Raw genomic sequence first — 12,146 nt, 5'->3', positions numbered from 1 at the left:
ATGTTTACTGGCGCCTAGGCTCGGCCAGACACCTATGCCTCGTGGTCTGTTCTTACAACCTGTTCGACCTGTCAATGGTGCTCTTTCGTAACCGATCTCGTGATCGAATGAAACTTTTGTTGATCGACTTTCGTCAGCTGTTCTACAGCACCCCAGCACGCGGCAAAACATTGCACGATTCCAATAAATAGCCTCACACGCGCCTCCGAAATGATTACAAAATTCTTCTAAAATTATTGCGAAAAATTTCCGAAACGCGGACAGCCACTCTCGCATTTACCAAAATTTAGGATTTTTTTTTAAAGAAAACTTTAACAGAGGGTAAAACGTATTTTTGGTATTGATTTATACATATTTTAAGATGATAACAAATTTATATTTTATTATTTTCATTCTCCGATGTAATCTTGAATAAATCGGTAAGTGGAACTCTTACGGTGATACGTACAAAAAATCGACGTACATAAATACAAAAGAACTATTTGACGGATTTAAAAAATTCTTTCGGGATTCTTCCCGTAAATGAACTCGCTATCGCATTACCAACTTGTTTTGGTTCACTCAATTTGATTTTATTCAGCATTTTTTAGCACCAAATTACCGGTTTCGGGGTACTTTTATTAAAACATGCACCAATCATCGAATTTTCATTATTTTTCAGTAACGATTGGTAATACGATAACCATACACATATATTTTAGAAAAACTTTCGACTTTTCATTTGAGATGAGCCCGCTGATCTTATTGCCCGCGCGGCTGTCCAGTTTCAGCTATTTATTCAAGATTACATCGCAGAAAAAACAATACAAAAAAATCTTATAATCTCAAAATACACTAGCGGACAAAAAAGTTACCACTTTTTCGAATTGTTCTATTTTTTTTTTTGCATATTCTGGTGAAGAATTTAAAGCTGTATAAAACCCAGTTAAAGTTGAATTTATTTGACTGAAAAACAAAAGTGTTATACGACATTGAACGGGGTATCACAAATTTTTGGGGCCGACAAAGAAGATACCACGTTCAGTAACTTTTTAGGTTGTCCTAAAAGCAAAAGGTGCCCCCACAAAATATTAGATTTTTTTATTAATGTTCAGAAGTGGTAACTTTTTGTTGGCTTTAAAACTGTGTTGCCTTGTTTAATGTTATGTAGGGATTTGTTTGTTAGTTAAATAAATTAAACTCTAGCTGGGTTTTATACAGCTTTTAATTCTCTTTCAGAATATGTATATTAGGCACACACTGCAGGTTGAGTTGATATTGAAAAGTAATAGAAGTAGGGGTGGTTCGAGAAAGTGGTAACTTTTTTGCCCGCTACTGTATATATAAATCAATACCAAAAGTCTGTTTCACCTATGTGTTACAGTTTTCTGTAAAAAAAATCCTAAAGTTTGAAGAGACTACACGAGAATGCACCCTTAAATCATTAACTATCCCCATCTTGAATTACGACCAACTGCCAGCAACTAATAATGGCATCATTGGCGCACCAGCAATATAAACAAAACTTAGAGGAATAGAAACTTTGTGCTATCATCTCCTCCAATCAGAGACCACTTTAACCCATCCAGAAACTGTGTCCCATCTCTCCCAACATGGCTGACGCATCCACTCGGTTCCTCGAGCCTTTCATTAATCCACCTCAATGACAAGGACACAACACCGAGTCTAGTCAATGATCGTATTCACCATGATATGAGGACGGTCGTTGCTCACCGCCGAGAGGGAGCTCATCTCCACGTCGTGGACGCTGTCCGTGTTCCCCATGTTCACCTGTCGCTCGATACGTCCACTGACATTCCCGCAAAGCCGCCTGTCCCGTTTCCCTTCCTGCTATTCGACGAGCACCAGCGTCGCCGTCACACCACGTGCTTTATTTATCATCCACCGGTGCCAAACGGTATTCACCCGCGCGGCGCGCCAAACAGCGGCCCCCGACGTCTGGGAGGGCTATCCGATTTGCCCCAGTTCGCTGGCAACGGCGAGTGTTATTCGTGTAAATAAGATCACGAGGGGAAAACCACTTGAACGGGCGCGCACCCTCGCGCACGTGGATCGGCACCGAAACACAGCCGGAGCGGAATATCGATCGCGCTACCTCCTCGCGACCTAGGCTCTTCCTAGTAGAATACCTTCTCCTCCTGGACGCGCGGAAGCGTCACGGGCAACCGCGAAACACTGATCCCTCTCTGTCCACTGCGAATCGAGTCGAACGGAGGTTCAAAGTGGACGCTAGCGAACGATGATCTATCTTGGGAGTCCCCGCTTCGAGCCCAAGTCCGAGGGAGCAGGCCCACTTCGAGCCCAAGTCCGAGGGAGCTGGCCCGCTGACGAATACGTTGGAAAGAACCCCGGCACCGCGGCGCTATCCCGTCGAACGCAGCTCCGACAACGGTTCCTCCGGGTACACTATGCTCCCGGTCGCCTTCTCTAGCGACTCTATCTACGGCACCGAGTGCCGCGACGCAGAAAACCGCGGATCGCTGCCAAATCTTTCGGCAATGTCTCCCGAGGACGGGGCTCTTTATATACCAAACGGCTACGAAAATAGGAAGAGCAAATAGACGTTGGCCGTCTCACGTGAGCATCCTGCTCTGTCTCCTCCGCTGGCTGCCCCGACCGCTAACCAAGCTTAATAGAATCTGTTTGAGCCGCGCGGCGACAGATGGACGCCGCGCGTCACCTGCCGCCCAGTTTGATCGCGGAATTAGAGGGCTCTAATTACGGACCGCGACTTCGCCCTCCCACGTAAACGAGACCCGCGTTATTCGCGTCGACGGCCGCTTCCGTCACGCTGCTGCTCGTGCACGGTCTTGCTCGACGGGGCACTGGAGGACGGTAGAATCGCCGCGTGTATGGGACCGGGGATAGTGGAAGAGGTTCCCGTCAATCAGCGAGGCAGAGGAAAGGGGTAATTATGATAATGGTTGTCGAGTGGCTTTTTTCAGACGATGCTAGGTGAATTGTTTATGATTAGTTCTGGGGAGGTAGTGGTTGAGGCGGAGGCAGGAGGAAGGGTGGACAGAGAAAATGAGGGAGTGCAGGAAATTTTCGTACTAAATTTGTGGCACGATAGATGATAAATAAAGAGAGAAAGGGTACGAGGTTTCTCGAATCGGAGGCTGGCTCTTTTTGGCAGCGCTGCACTAGGCGCCACTGGTGCTAGAAAATGCATCAGGACCGAAAACATGGAAGAAACAGTTTTTTTTGTAAACTAACGAGTGTATTAATCATAGCCAAAAATATTTTTTAGGATCTGTTATAACCCCTTCGTGTAAAAAATTCATAAAAATCATCTATTTCTCGAGTGTTTTGACAGGAGGGTCTCCTTAAGCCACGCCCCCGTGTGACGAACAATGCAAGAAAAGCGTCCGATTGTGTCAGGGATTCCTCGTAAAGCGCCGAGGCACGCGTGCATATTCTATATACAGTGATTTTTCGAATTCCAATCGCCTGATGCGAAGGAGAAAAAATATATTGGACGGCAACGGTCACGAACGATTATGCAACACCGTTTAAAAACGGACAAAAGGCATTTGTCGAGGAACGTGTCGATAGGTTTTCCAAGAATTTTTTAACGAACGTAGAAATTGGTTCCTGTTGTGCATGAGAAATTGGCATTGCTGTTGAAAGATATGGATAAGTGGCTGTACGAAGTAATAAAAACTGGCATTGAAGAACGTTGGTACTATATAAATAGAGTACGACACAAAGAATTCAATAAGAGCAGGAATTTTTTTTTTACATGGATCACTATTTCTATTGTTCTCTAGTTTCTTAAGTTTTGGATTCTGGGTGTTCCTGTAACTTTTGAAAAAGCATAAAAGAATGGCCCGGCGACTCTCGTCGAATGAGACGATGATGGCAAATATAATCCCGCGCACGATGTTCACCGCTTCGTTTGCTTAACGGTAAATGCCACCAATCTTCCTGTTCATTGCAAATGGAACAATTGCAAATAGCGCTCTGCAAATGGGCTTGATATCACCGGCGACTGCAAATAACACTGCCCATAGAGGCCCTTCCTCTTGTTCGTTCGAGCATAAGTGGTGCCAATGATAATGAATGACGACACCCCATCAACGATGCTCGCCCCTTTGTGATTCGAAATCGCTCATTTAGGGTAGTGATGATGCGATTGAATTGTACAATTGGCAGGGGAACAATAAATATATTAATTTCGTGCAGTAAATGTATATAATAAATTTCAGGAGAGATATTTCAAATTTTCTTTCCGCTAAATAATGTAACTTACATTCTATATACTCGAGGGCGGATTTGGGTACAGGCTAAGTAGGTTGCAACGTAGGGCGGAAAATTTTGGGGAGCGAAAAATTTGGGGAGTGACCAATTTTGGGGAGCGGCCGATTTTGGAGGGTGACAAATTTTGGGGCGCGACAAATTTTAGGGAACGAAAAATTTTGTAAAACAAAAAATTTTGGGGAGCGAAAAATTTTGTGGAGCGAAAAGTTTTGGGGAGCGAAAAGTTTTGGGGAGCGAAAAGTTTTGGGGAGCGAAAGATTTTGGGAGTGATCAATTTTGGGGAGCGGCAAATTTTGGGGAGCAAAAAATTTGGGAATTGACAAATTTGGGAATTGACAAATTTGGGAAATGACAAATTTGGGGGAGTGACAAATTTTCAGAAGCAGCAAATTTTCGGGGGCAGCAGATTTTCGGGAGCAACAAATTTTGAGTGAAAAAAATTAGAAAAGGTTTAAACACCGACAACTTTAAGAACAATTAACTTTTCTATCATATAGCGAATTAGGAATGACTCAGACGTGAGTTGCCACATTGAATTAATTTTGAAATTGTCTCGACTCCCTAAATTAAAATATTTGATGCCCTTTCGCGGAAAGCCCTGTATATACTGCTATAATATTACGCATAAAAGTACCTACTACTTCTTTCGAGGCCACCACCATAAAAATATTGAGGTCAAAGGACTTCCCGTTGTGCCATTTTCGTCGACAAACAATCCCCGAATAAAACAGTAGAAAATGGATTGAATTTCGATCACTAGAACGGAGATCCAGATCGAAAGGATTTATTTACCATGAGACGAGCCATAAACAATGGAAAGTGGCTGCTGTTTTCTATCTTTGCAACGGAAACCGATCGCGCATCGGCGTTCTATAAGATTATTTTCATCGAGCACGGGGAACGCCACGTTTTCGAGGTATTCCGAGAAGCTCGAACCGAGTCCATCCAGGAATAGAATTTTCACCGCGGTTTACATCCCGTTGGCGACGCTGTTACGCGTGGCTCGTTGTCGGCTCGCTTGAATCAGCGCCTATGGTACATCGTTCGAGGATAGAGTGCAGACTCGATAATCCGAATTCCACTTAATCCGAGCTCTGCTTAACCGTAGAATGACACTGTGAAACTTTTAAACCATATCTTACCCTGAAACAGTGGCGCACTCAGGATTTAATCTTAGGGAAGCCGAGTTAAACGGATAAAAATATTTATATTGCAAATGCAATAAAATTAATTAGGTGATTATAAAAATTTAGAACAAAATCCAGTTTTCTTTTCTTTCTACAAAACCCTTTATTTGAGGGGTGCCTACGCACCCCCTCTGGATGCGCCACTGCTCTTGGGTCCTAACCGCAATTGAAATTAGAATATTTTAAAATCCACTTAACGTTTCCGAAATTCTTCTTTGGTAGGTACTTCTCTTTAGGTGTCTTTAGAGAAGATAGGTAGTTACAGCATATGGTTTTCATTTGCAGTAAAAAAAATCGAAATTTCAGAACGAAAGCTTGATATTCTACCTTCTATTGACACATTTAAAAAGAACATTAAAATTCTCCAGGTGTCCACTTTATACCAGATCATATTCCAAATAAGTCGACGTGGTTCCTATCATATTATAAGTTTCTGCTCTTGAAACAACCTATAAATCGTAAATCAAAACGACATAAATCGAGGCGAAGGTGACGTTAGAAAGAGTTCGAATGGAATATCACAATCGACCTTCTCAGAGTGTTCCCAACTGCTTAGAAGCGACTACTTTAGAAGCGCAGCGTTAAAAACAGGCAGACAGCGTCACGCGGCAGAAAACCTGTTAACAGGTTTATTAAAAAATCCTCAATGCCCATTCGAGATACTTTTGCCGAGCATTCGCGTCACCGTGTGAATGGAATTGAACCAACTACATATTCATAAACCTAACCGTGTATACTAAACAATTTCCACTGTCTTTGCGCTTACATAAAAAACCGGTCTCCACTAGATTACAGTAAAGAGAGGATGCAGCATAAGAGGACCGTAACGTAATTAAGCATCAAGCATTGCCACTGTTTCAGAAATATCCATACCAGCTCTCCCAATTCTAACGCAGTCAAAGTAATTAAAAAATACAGTTATCTATTCCATTTTTCAGCCCCGCAGTGAAACCACTGGAAAAATACAAACTCCGAGTTAAAGATAGCGCCCGAGCGGTTTACTCGGCGAGTTAACGCTGCGATAATGGCAAGTCCCCACACATTTCTTGCCGGGCGCCGTCAGAACCTCCGACTATTTTGCGATTACGCGAGGAATTCTTTCGCCCTTTCCAGCGGGCTGCATCTTGTAAATATTTACCGATGCAACGACAATCGGTGTCAGTGGCTCTCACACCTCCGGCATCCGCAATTCTAATTACGCCCCGCCACGGGCTGGCGGATCGTTGGCACCTATTCCGCAGCTATTCCCGTCGCGGCGCCTCGGCGAAAGCGACGGCTCTGCTCGGCGAGCATTCGTCATTTCGGTAACGTCGTAACGCGCCCGTCGGGCCAGAAATTATATTTTCGGCTGCATTCTCGCGCGACACCTCCGCGAGCGGTTCTGTCACACCCTACGCGTCGCGCCGTGCTTGCATCTTGCGCGCACAGTGCTTCGCGGAGATACAGCGACTTCGTAAAAGCGGGGGTTCGGGTTCAGAGTGTTTCGATGTAACAGATGGCGCAAAAGTCACCGTCCGATGTTAATAGCTCCTAATTTTTGTAATTTCAGGTATATGTCAGTGACGTTTCGGTATTTCAATGGAGGCCTCTAGAAAGTCATTGTCCATGAAGGTGAATGAGTGTGACCTTCAAGAACGCGGAAAAATTTTGTCGATGTTTTTACGTAATAATTCGCCAGTGGTCTTACGGAACGTAAACTTAGACGAATGTTTAAAGACTTCTTTCTTTGGAGCTATTTGAAGGCATTGGTTTGCGCGAATGACCCACAGACTTTACAACAATTAAGGGGTTCCCTACAGGAATGAACTTTGGGAATTTTTTTAAACAAAACCATTAAATGTATTTACTTCCAGCTGTGTGGATTTATATGGCAATCTTTAGAGAGTATTAAATAAAAATTGTTTGCGAAAATAGTGGTTATAACCGGAGTTATAGTCAGGGCTTGAATAGGTTATAAATACAATTTGAGGGTTTCTCTTAAAAATCCAACACGAAATCGAAAATGTAACCCCACAAATTCTTCACAATACCATGGAGAATGCAATAAAAAGAACCTAAATTAATCAATTCGAATGGCAATTATTTGGTGGAAATTATCTTAGGAACTTGATGTCATAAAATTTATAAATCTGAATGAATTTAAATCATTTAAGACCAAAGTTATAGACTATGAAAATCGGGTGATGACTTTTAGACCACCTATTTGTATATTAACTGTTCGAGGTGCTAGAGATATCAAAGCAGAGACAAATGCGTCTCTTATCTTCTTAAACAGTTTTACATTATATAAAAAATAAAAAAGAAATCGAGATATGGATGTGTATCTGTTCAGTAGGTAAAAGAAAGTACATGAGACCAATTAAGTACAGCCCTGTAACAAGTCGCACAGGGCACATTTGGCGGCTTGTACGCTCAATGCTATCCATTGCACACCACTTGAGTCGATCTCGGTTTAGTCGCTATATCTCGGCGAGGCACTATGCGTTAATCCTTTATAACGCCGCGTGACTCTGAGGCGACATATCGCATTATGTTTTACTAGCTTTGCTACTCGGCTTCGCCGGAAATTTAGATTTTTTTTATTTACTGTAAATAGTCACATTCATCTCAATTAGTCAGGCATAATGAGCTGAGACACATTTCGCGATCCCAGAATTTATCGTTCAAAAGTTTTTAGGCGACAGACAAACACACAAACATATAGAAGCTTTCTGCTTTATATATTAAAATATTTCACTGTGTGTACACGTGACATGAGAATCACATCCCTTTATTTTATAGTAAGATTTTTGGTTATAGAGGGTTAAGTGGTATAAACCAGCGATTAAGTACTGCGGTAAGCGAGTCTGAATTGAGGAAAGTTCTCTGTATCGAACTCTGCGAATTGGAAGTTGTATTGTATCGAATAATACAGTTTCAGAACGCACAACGCACGCGGTGTGCGGGACTCGTTTAGTCGTATTACTTAACCACAGTTGTTCTACGCCCATAGGCGTTCCCCGCTTACGCTGCGTGCATGAAAAATCCAAACGGTTAATCAGTATTGTATTCGAGTCTAGCCGCGTCTATAATGAATTCAAAGTACTTAGATACTTTGAGCATTAATTTTCGAAGACAGAAACTATATTTCTATGCGTACATTTATGTTGCGTCCGCAAGTAAGTGTTGCAATATACAGGTTCACTGCACCATTGTTCTAGATATAAAAATACTCAGGCTACGCCGAAGTACACGTGACGAAGAATGGATATAAGTTCACTTGAACTTCATTTAACGGGTCGCCGCTATGCACGTGATTAAAGATAAGCACGGTGATCTTATGACCTCTTACGAAGATGAATGGTCCCTCATCATTACTGCCAGACACCGTTCCGACAATCAGAATCACACTTGATAAGAATGAGCAAGAATGAGACCGTCTCGCATTACACCCGAAACGATAATAATAAGAAATGGCGTTACTTAATAGCAACATATACTCAAAACTAATAATACTCACCACAGTAACGTTCAAACTCACGATACTGGAAGATAATCCTACCAGTAACAACTAACAAGGGAAGATCCCGAACGCGAAAATTCAAAAGAATCTGAAACTTTGCGAATATGTAGGGGATTTCCTCCTGATTGCAACGCAATTTTTGCTTGCTGCCCAAATTCACTCGAGGGGGGTGAAATTAACCCCTGGAAATTCGGCTACTTTCCGATTTTCTGTTATAACTCGTGAACTGTAAGAGAAAGAAAAATAGTTACAAGACAAAAGTTACTTCGTTTAATTAGACCTATCATTTGGTGGGGAAATTATTTTACAGTTCACGGTATTCCCTTGTTAGCTTCCAAGTGGATTCCCGGCTTTACTCCATTTGCGGTAATGGCACCAAAAAGTCGCGATGCTAAAGAATATTTAAACACAAACGCGCGTAACTATCGAAGCGTCGACCGCCTTTCGGATTTCATTGAAGAAAGTCCGACTAGCCATTAAAATGACTCGAAACCTGGAACCCAATATTATCAATACTGCCGGGCAGAGCATTAAGCTGACGGAAGAATACTCGACCCACTAAGATAACGTATTTCAATGACTTCCTGGGGAGTTCGGAAAGAAGCGCAGCTCGGGCTGCCAGATCATCGAGCGCGTTACGGCGTGCAGTAAGCAAGAGATCGTTCGGAATAGCCTAGTCCCGGCAGGAAGCATCGAAATGTTGATCCAGGAGGTTGTTGCTTGGTTAACGAGCGTCGAGAACGGGAGATATGCAGAACGGGGGTCCGATGCGACGGAGGCCTTGACAGCTAATCAGCCACGGTCGTTCTCTGCTGTTAATATTAGAACACAGTGCGGACAAACACGGAGGTAAAAGTTGGGATAATGTGGCGACCATCGCGTTGAACGATCACTTCGGTCAACCTCGGAAGTGCTTGCGGTCACTTCGGTATATGGCGAATAACGAACGCCCGAATGATCTGTGCTTCTCTGATACGCAGTTCCCTTCGTGGATCCTTCTTCTGCTCAAACGTGGATTTACCTACATGCGATTTTGAAGCACATGGGGGAGAGTATAACAGAAATTGGGGAAAGAGTGGAACAGAAATTGGGGAAAGAGTGGAACACAAATTGGGGAAAGAGTGGAACACAAATTGGGGAAGAGTGGAACACAAATTGGGGAAAGAGTGGAACACAAATTGGGGAAAGAGTGGAACACAAATTGGGGAAAGAGTGGAACACAAATTGGGGAAAGAGTGGAACGCAAATTGGGGAAAGAGTGGAACACAAATTGGGGAAAGAGTGGAACACGAATTGGGGAAAGAGTGGAACACAAATTGGGGAAACAAGTAGCAAGATATCAGAGTTAAGGGGTTATACCTAGTCAGGCGGCCGAAAAGAGGCGAATATTTGTGAATTTTTTTGGAAGAAGCGGAAGAGTATATTTTTACAAAACTTTCTGCGCTTAAAAGAGCAACATTTAAAGAACATTTGGTAATTTTCTCGTAGAAAAATATTTACGTTTATAATAAAGTAACAACTGACATCCAAGAAGCATTTTTAAAAATTTGGTTTTGCGGTGAAGCAAAAATCACGCGAAAAAAATCAGGATGCTTTAAATTAATATTTCGGAAAATTCCCTCCGCCAATCGGAAGATACATTAATATACTAACGAAATCTTTTTTGTTTCGTGATTTTAGATAATCGCAGTGCTCACCGCGACACCAAATTTTTAAAAAGGCTTCTTGGATGTGGGTTGTTACTTTATTATAAGCGTAAATATTTTTCTACGAAAAAATTACCAAATGCTCTTTAAAAGTTGCTCTGTTAACTGCAAAATGTTCTGTAACAATATATGCTTCCGCTTTTTCAAAAAAAAATCACAAACATTCGCCTCTTTTCGGCCACCTGACTAGGTATAACCCCTTAATCGGAATAGGTCGCAAACGGTCCCCATTGAACGTGACAATAACCTTTGATTGTGTTACAGAAATCTATTTAGACTGCAACATATGATAAGGTGCAATAGTGGTCAGGCATTGTAATCGACACTCCGCGGATATTCGTGGGCACGTTTACTAGGAAGGCTAGTATCAGTCTAGAAATCAAATACGACACATGAAACTGTGTTATCGATGCCCGTCTCGGCGTTCCTTTAACAATGCACGGCGTTAGACAAATCCACCGCGTATTAAGCGCACAACCAACCCAGTCTTTACAACGCGGCTCAAGTGCTCGCAGTGAAAGGGCTGCAGTTCTAAGGCTTGACTTACGCTAACGATCCAACGGCAACGGCGCAGTTACTAAGTATCCAGTCGTAATAGTCTGTTAACTTTATTGGACAGCGCGCAACGTGGACACGCTCCACAGGCACAGAATCGAACACACCTTACAAAGTAACAGAATACTATTCAGCCGTAATGTAATCAAAGTGTAATCAGATGGCAATTAGGCTATCGTAAAACCAAGCCTGCAACTAGCAATCTACTACCGTTCAACCGGGATTACAGGAAGAATCGAAATAACGAGCCTCGCGAAACCGCGACTAGGTATATTTCCTACTTAATTGCCCGTCACGAACGACGAAAATAAATCACATATCGCGATAGCCGCGCGAAACGATCGAGCGCTTCGATCATGTTGGTCGATCATTCGCACAATTAGAAAGGGAGTGGAGGGAAAGAACGCTCCACTTTTCCGCTGATAGAAAGGAGCCGGGATTGAAAATTGAAGCGTGGTTCGTTTCGTGATAACAGGTGCATGCACACCAGCTGTTAAAGGGCGAGAAGCGCGGCTACAGTGCTGGTCGAAAGAACATTTGAAACTCGTATTTTTATTATTATTTCTATTTAGAACTATCTTATATCTGTTAGCATTCATGGTCCGAACTTTCTTCTCACCACTACTGTATTATCAACAACTTCCTTACACTCTTCTAAAAGTCAGAAGAGTCAATGAAACGAAAACGACGGTGGGTCAAAGGAGACCCGAGGGTCATTAGCACCGTTAATTCTTTTTTCTATCCTCAACCAAGGAACCGAGCCAGACAATTTCCCCACACATTACATTTCACAAGAAAATTTCCCCTTAATTACAAAAGCGAAGAACAACGGTAAACTCCCTGTAAACTCACGCCGCCAAATGAACCATCCTCCTCCGTTTTTCTATTCGTTATAGAAAATTAAGCGAAGTCAGTGATGAAAGGTAGCCGCTTCTC

The 12,146-nt window shown here is 42.6% G+C and overlaps 1 protein-coding gene and 1 long non-coding RNA gene across 4 annotated transcripts in view; one reads left to right on the top strand and one right to left on the bottom strand.

Moving 5' to 3' along the window:
- The window catches only part of LOC143367502 (proton-coupled amino acid transporter-like protein pathetic), a 55,346-nt gene that overhangs the window by 22,080 nt on the left and 21,120 nt on the right, over positions 1–12,146 (bottom strand). The window contains exon 1 of one of the 3 annotated variants that reach the window (XM_076809387.1): positions 1,714–2,066. The exons of 1 other annotated variant lie outside the window; for it this stretch is intronic. In XM_076809387.1, coding sequence (XP_076665502.1) covers positions 1,714–1,764 — 51 coding nt within the window. In that variant the 5' untranslated portion in view covers positions 1,765–2,066. Of the gene's footprint in view, positions 1–1,686; positions 2,067–12,146 lie in introns of those variants that run through there. One more of the 3 variants, XM_076809384.1, reaches the window with a different exon arrangement.
- On the top strand, positions 2,645–7,271 carry LOC143367510 (uncharacterized). Its single transcript, XR_013085044.1, has 3 exons — positions 2,645–2,908; positions 6,386–7,058; positions 7,150–7,271. It is a non-coding gene; the product is annotated as an uncharacterized LOC143367510 (long non-coding RNA).

Source organism: Andrena cerasifolii, chromosome 3, assembly GCF_050908995.1.
Source record: "Andrena cerasifolii isolate SP2316 chromosome 3, iyAndCera1_principal, whole genome shotgun sequence".
NCBI lineage: Eukaryota > Metazoa > Arthropoda > Insecta > Hymenoptera > Andrenidae > Andrena > Andrena cerasifolii.
Note: the sequence above shows the minus strand (reverse complement) of the source record. Positions and strands in the feature narration are given on the sequence as shown.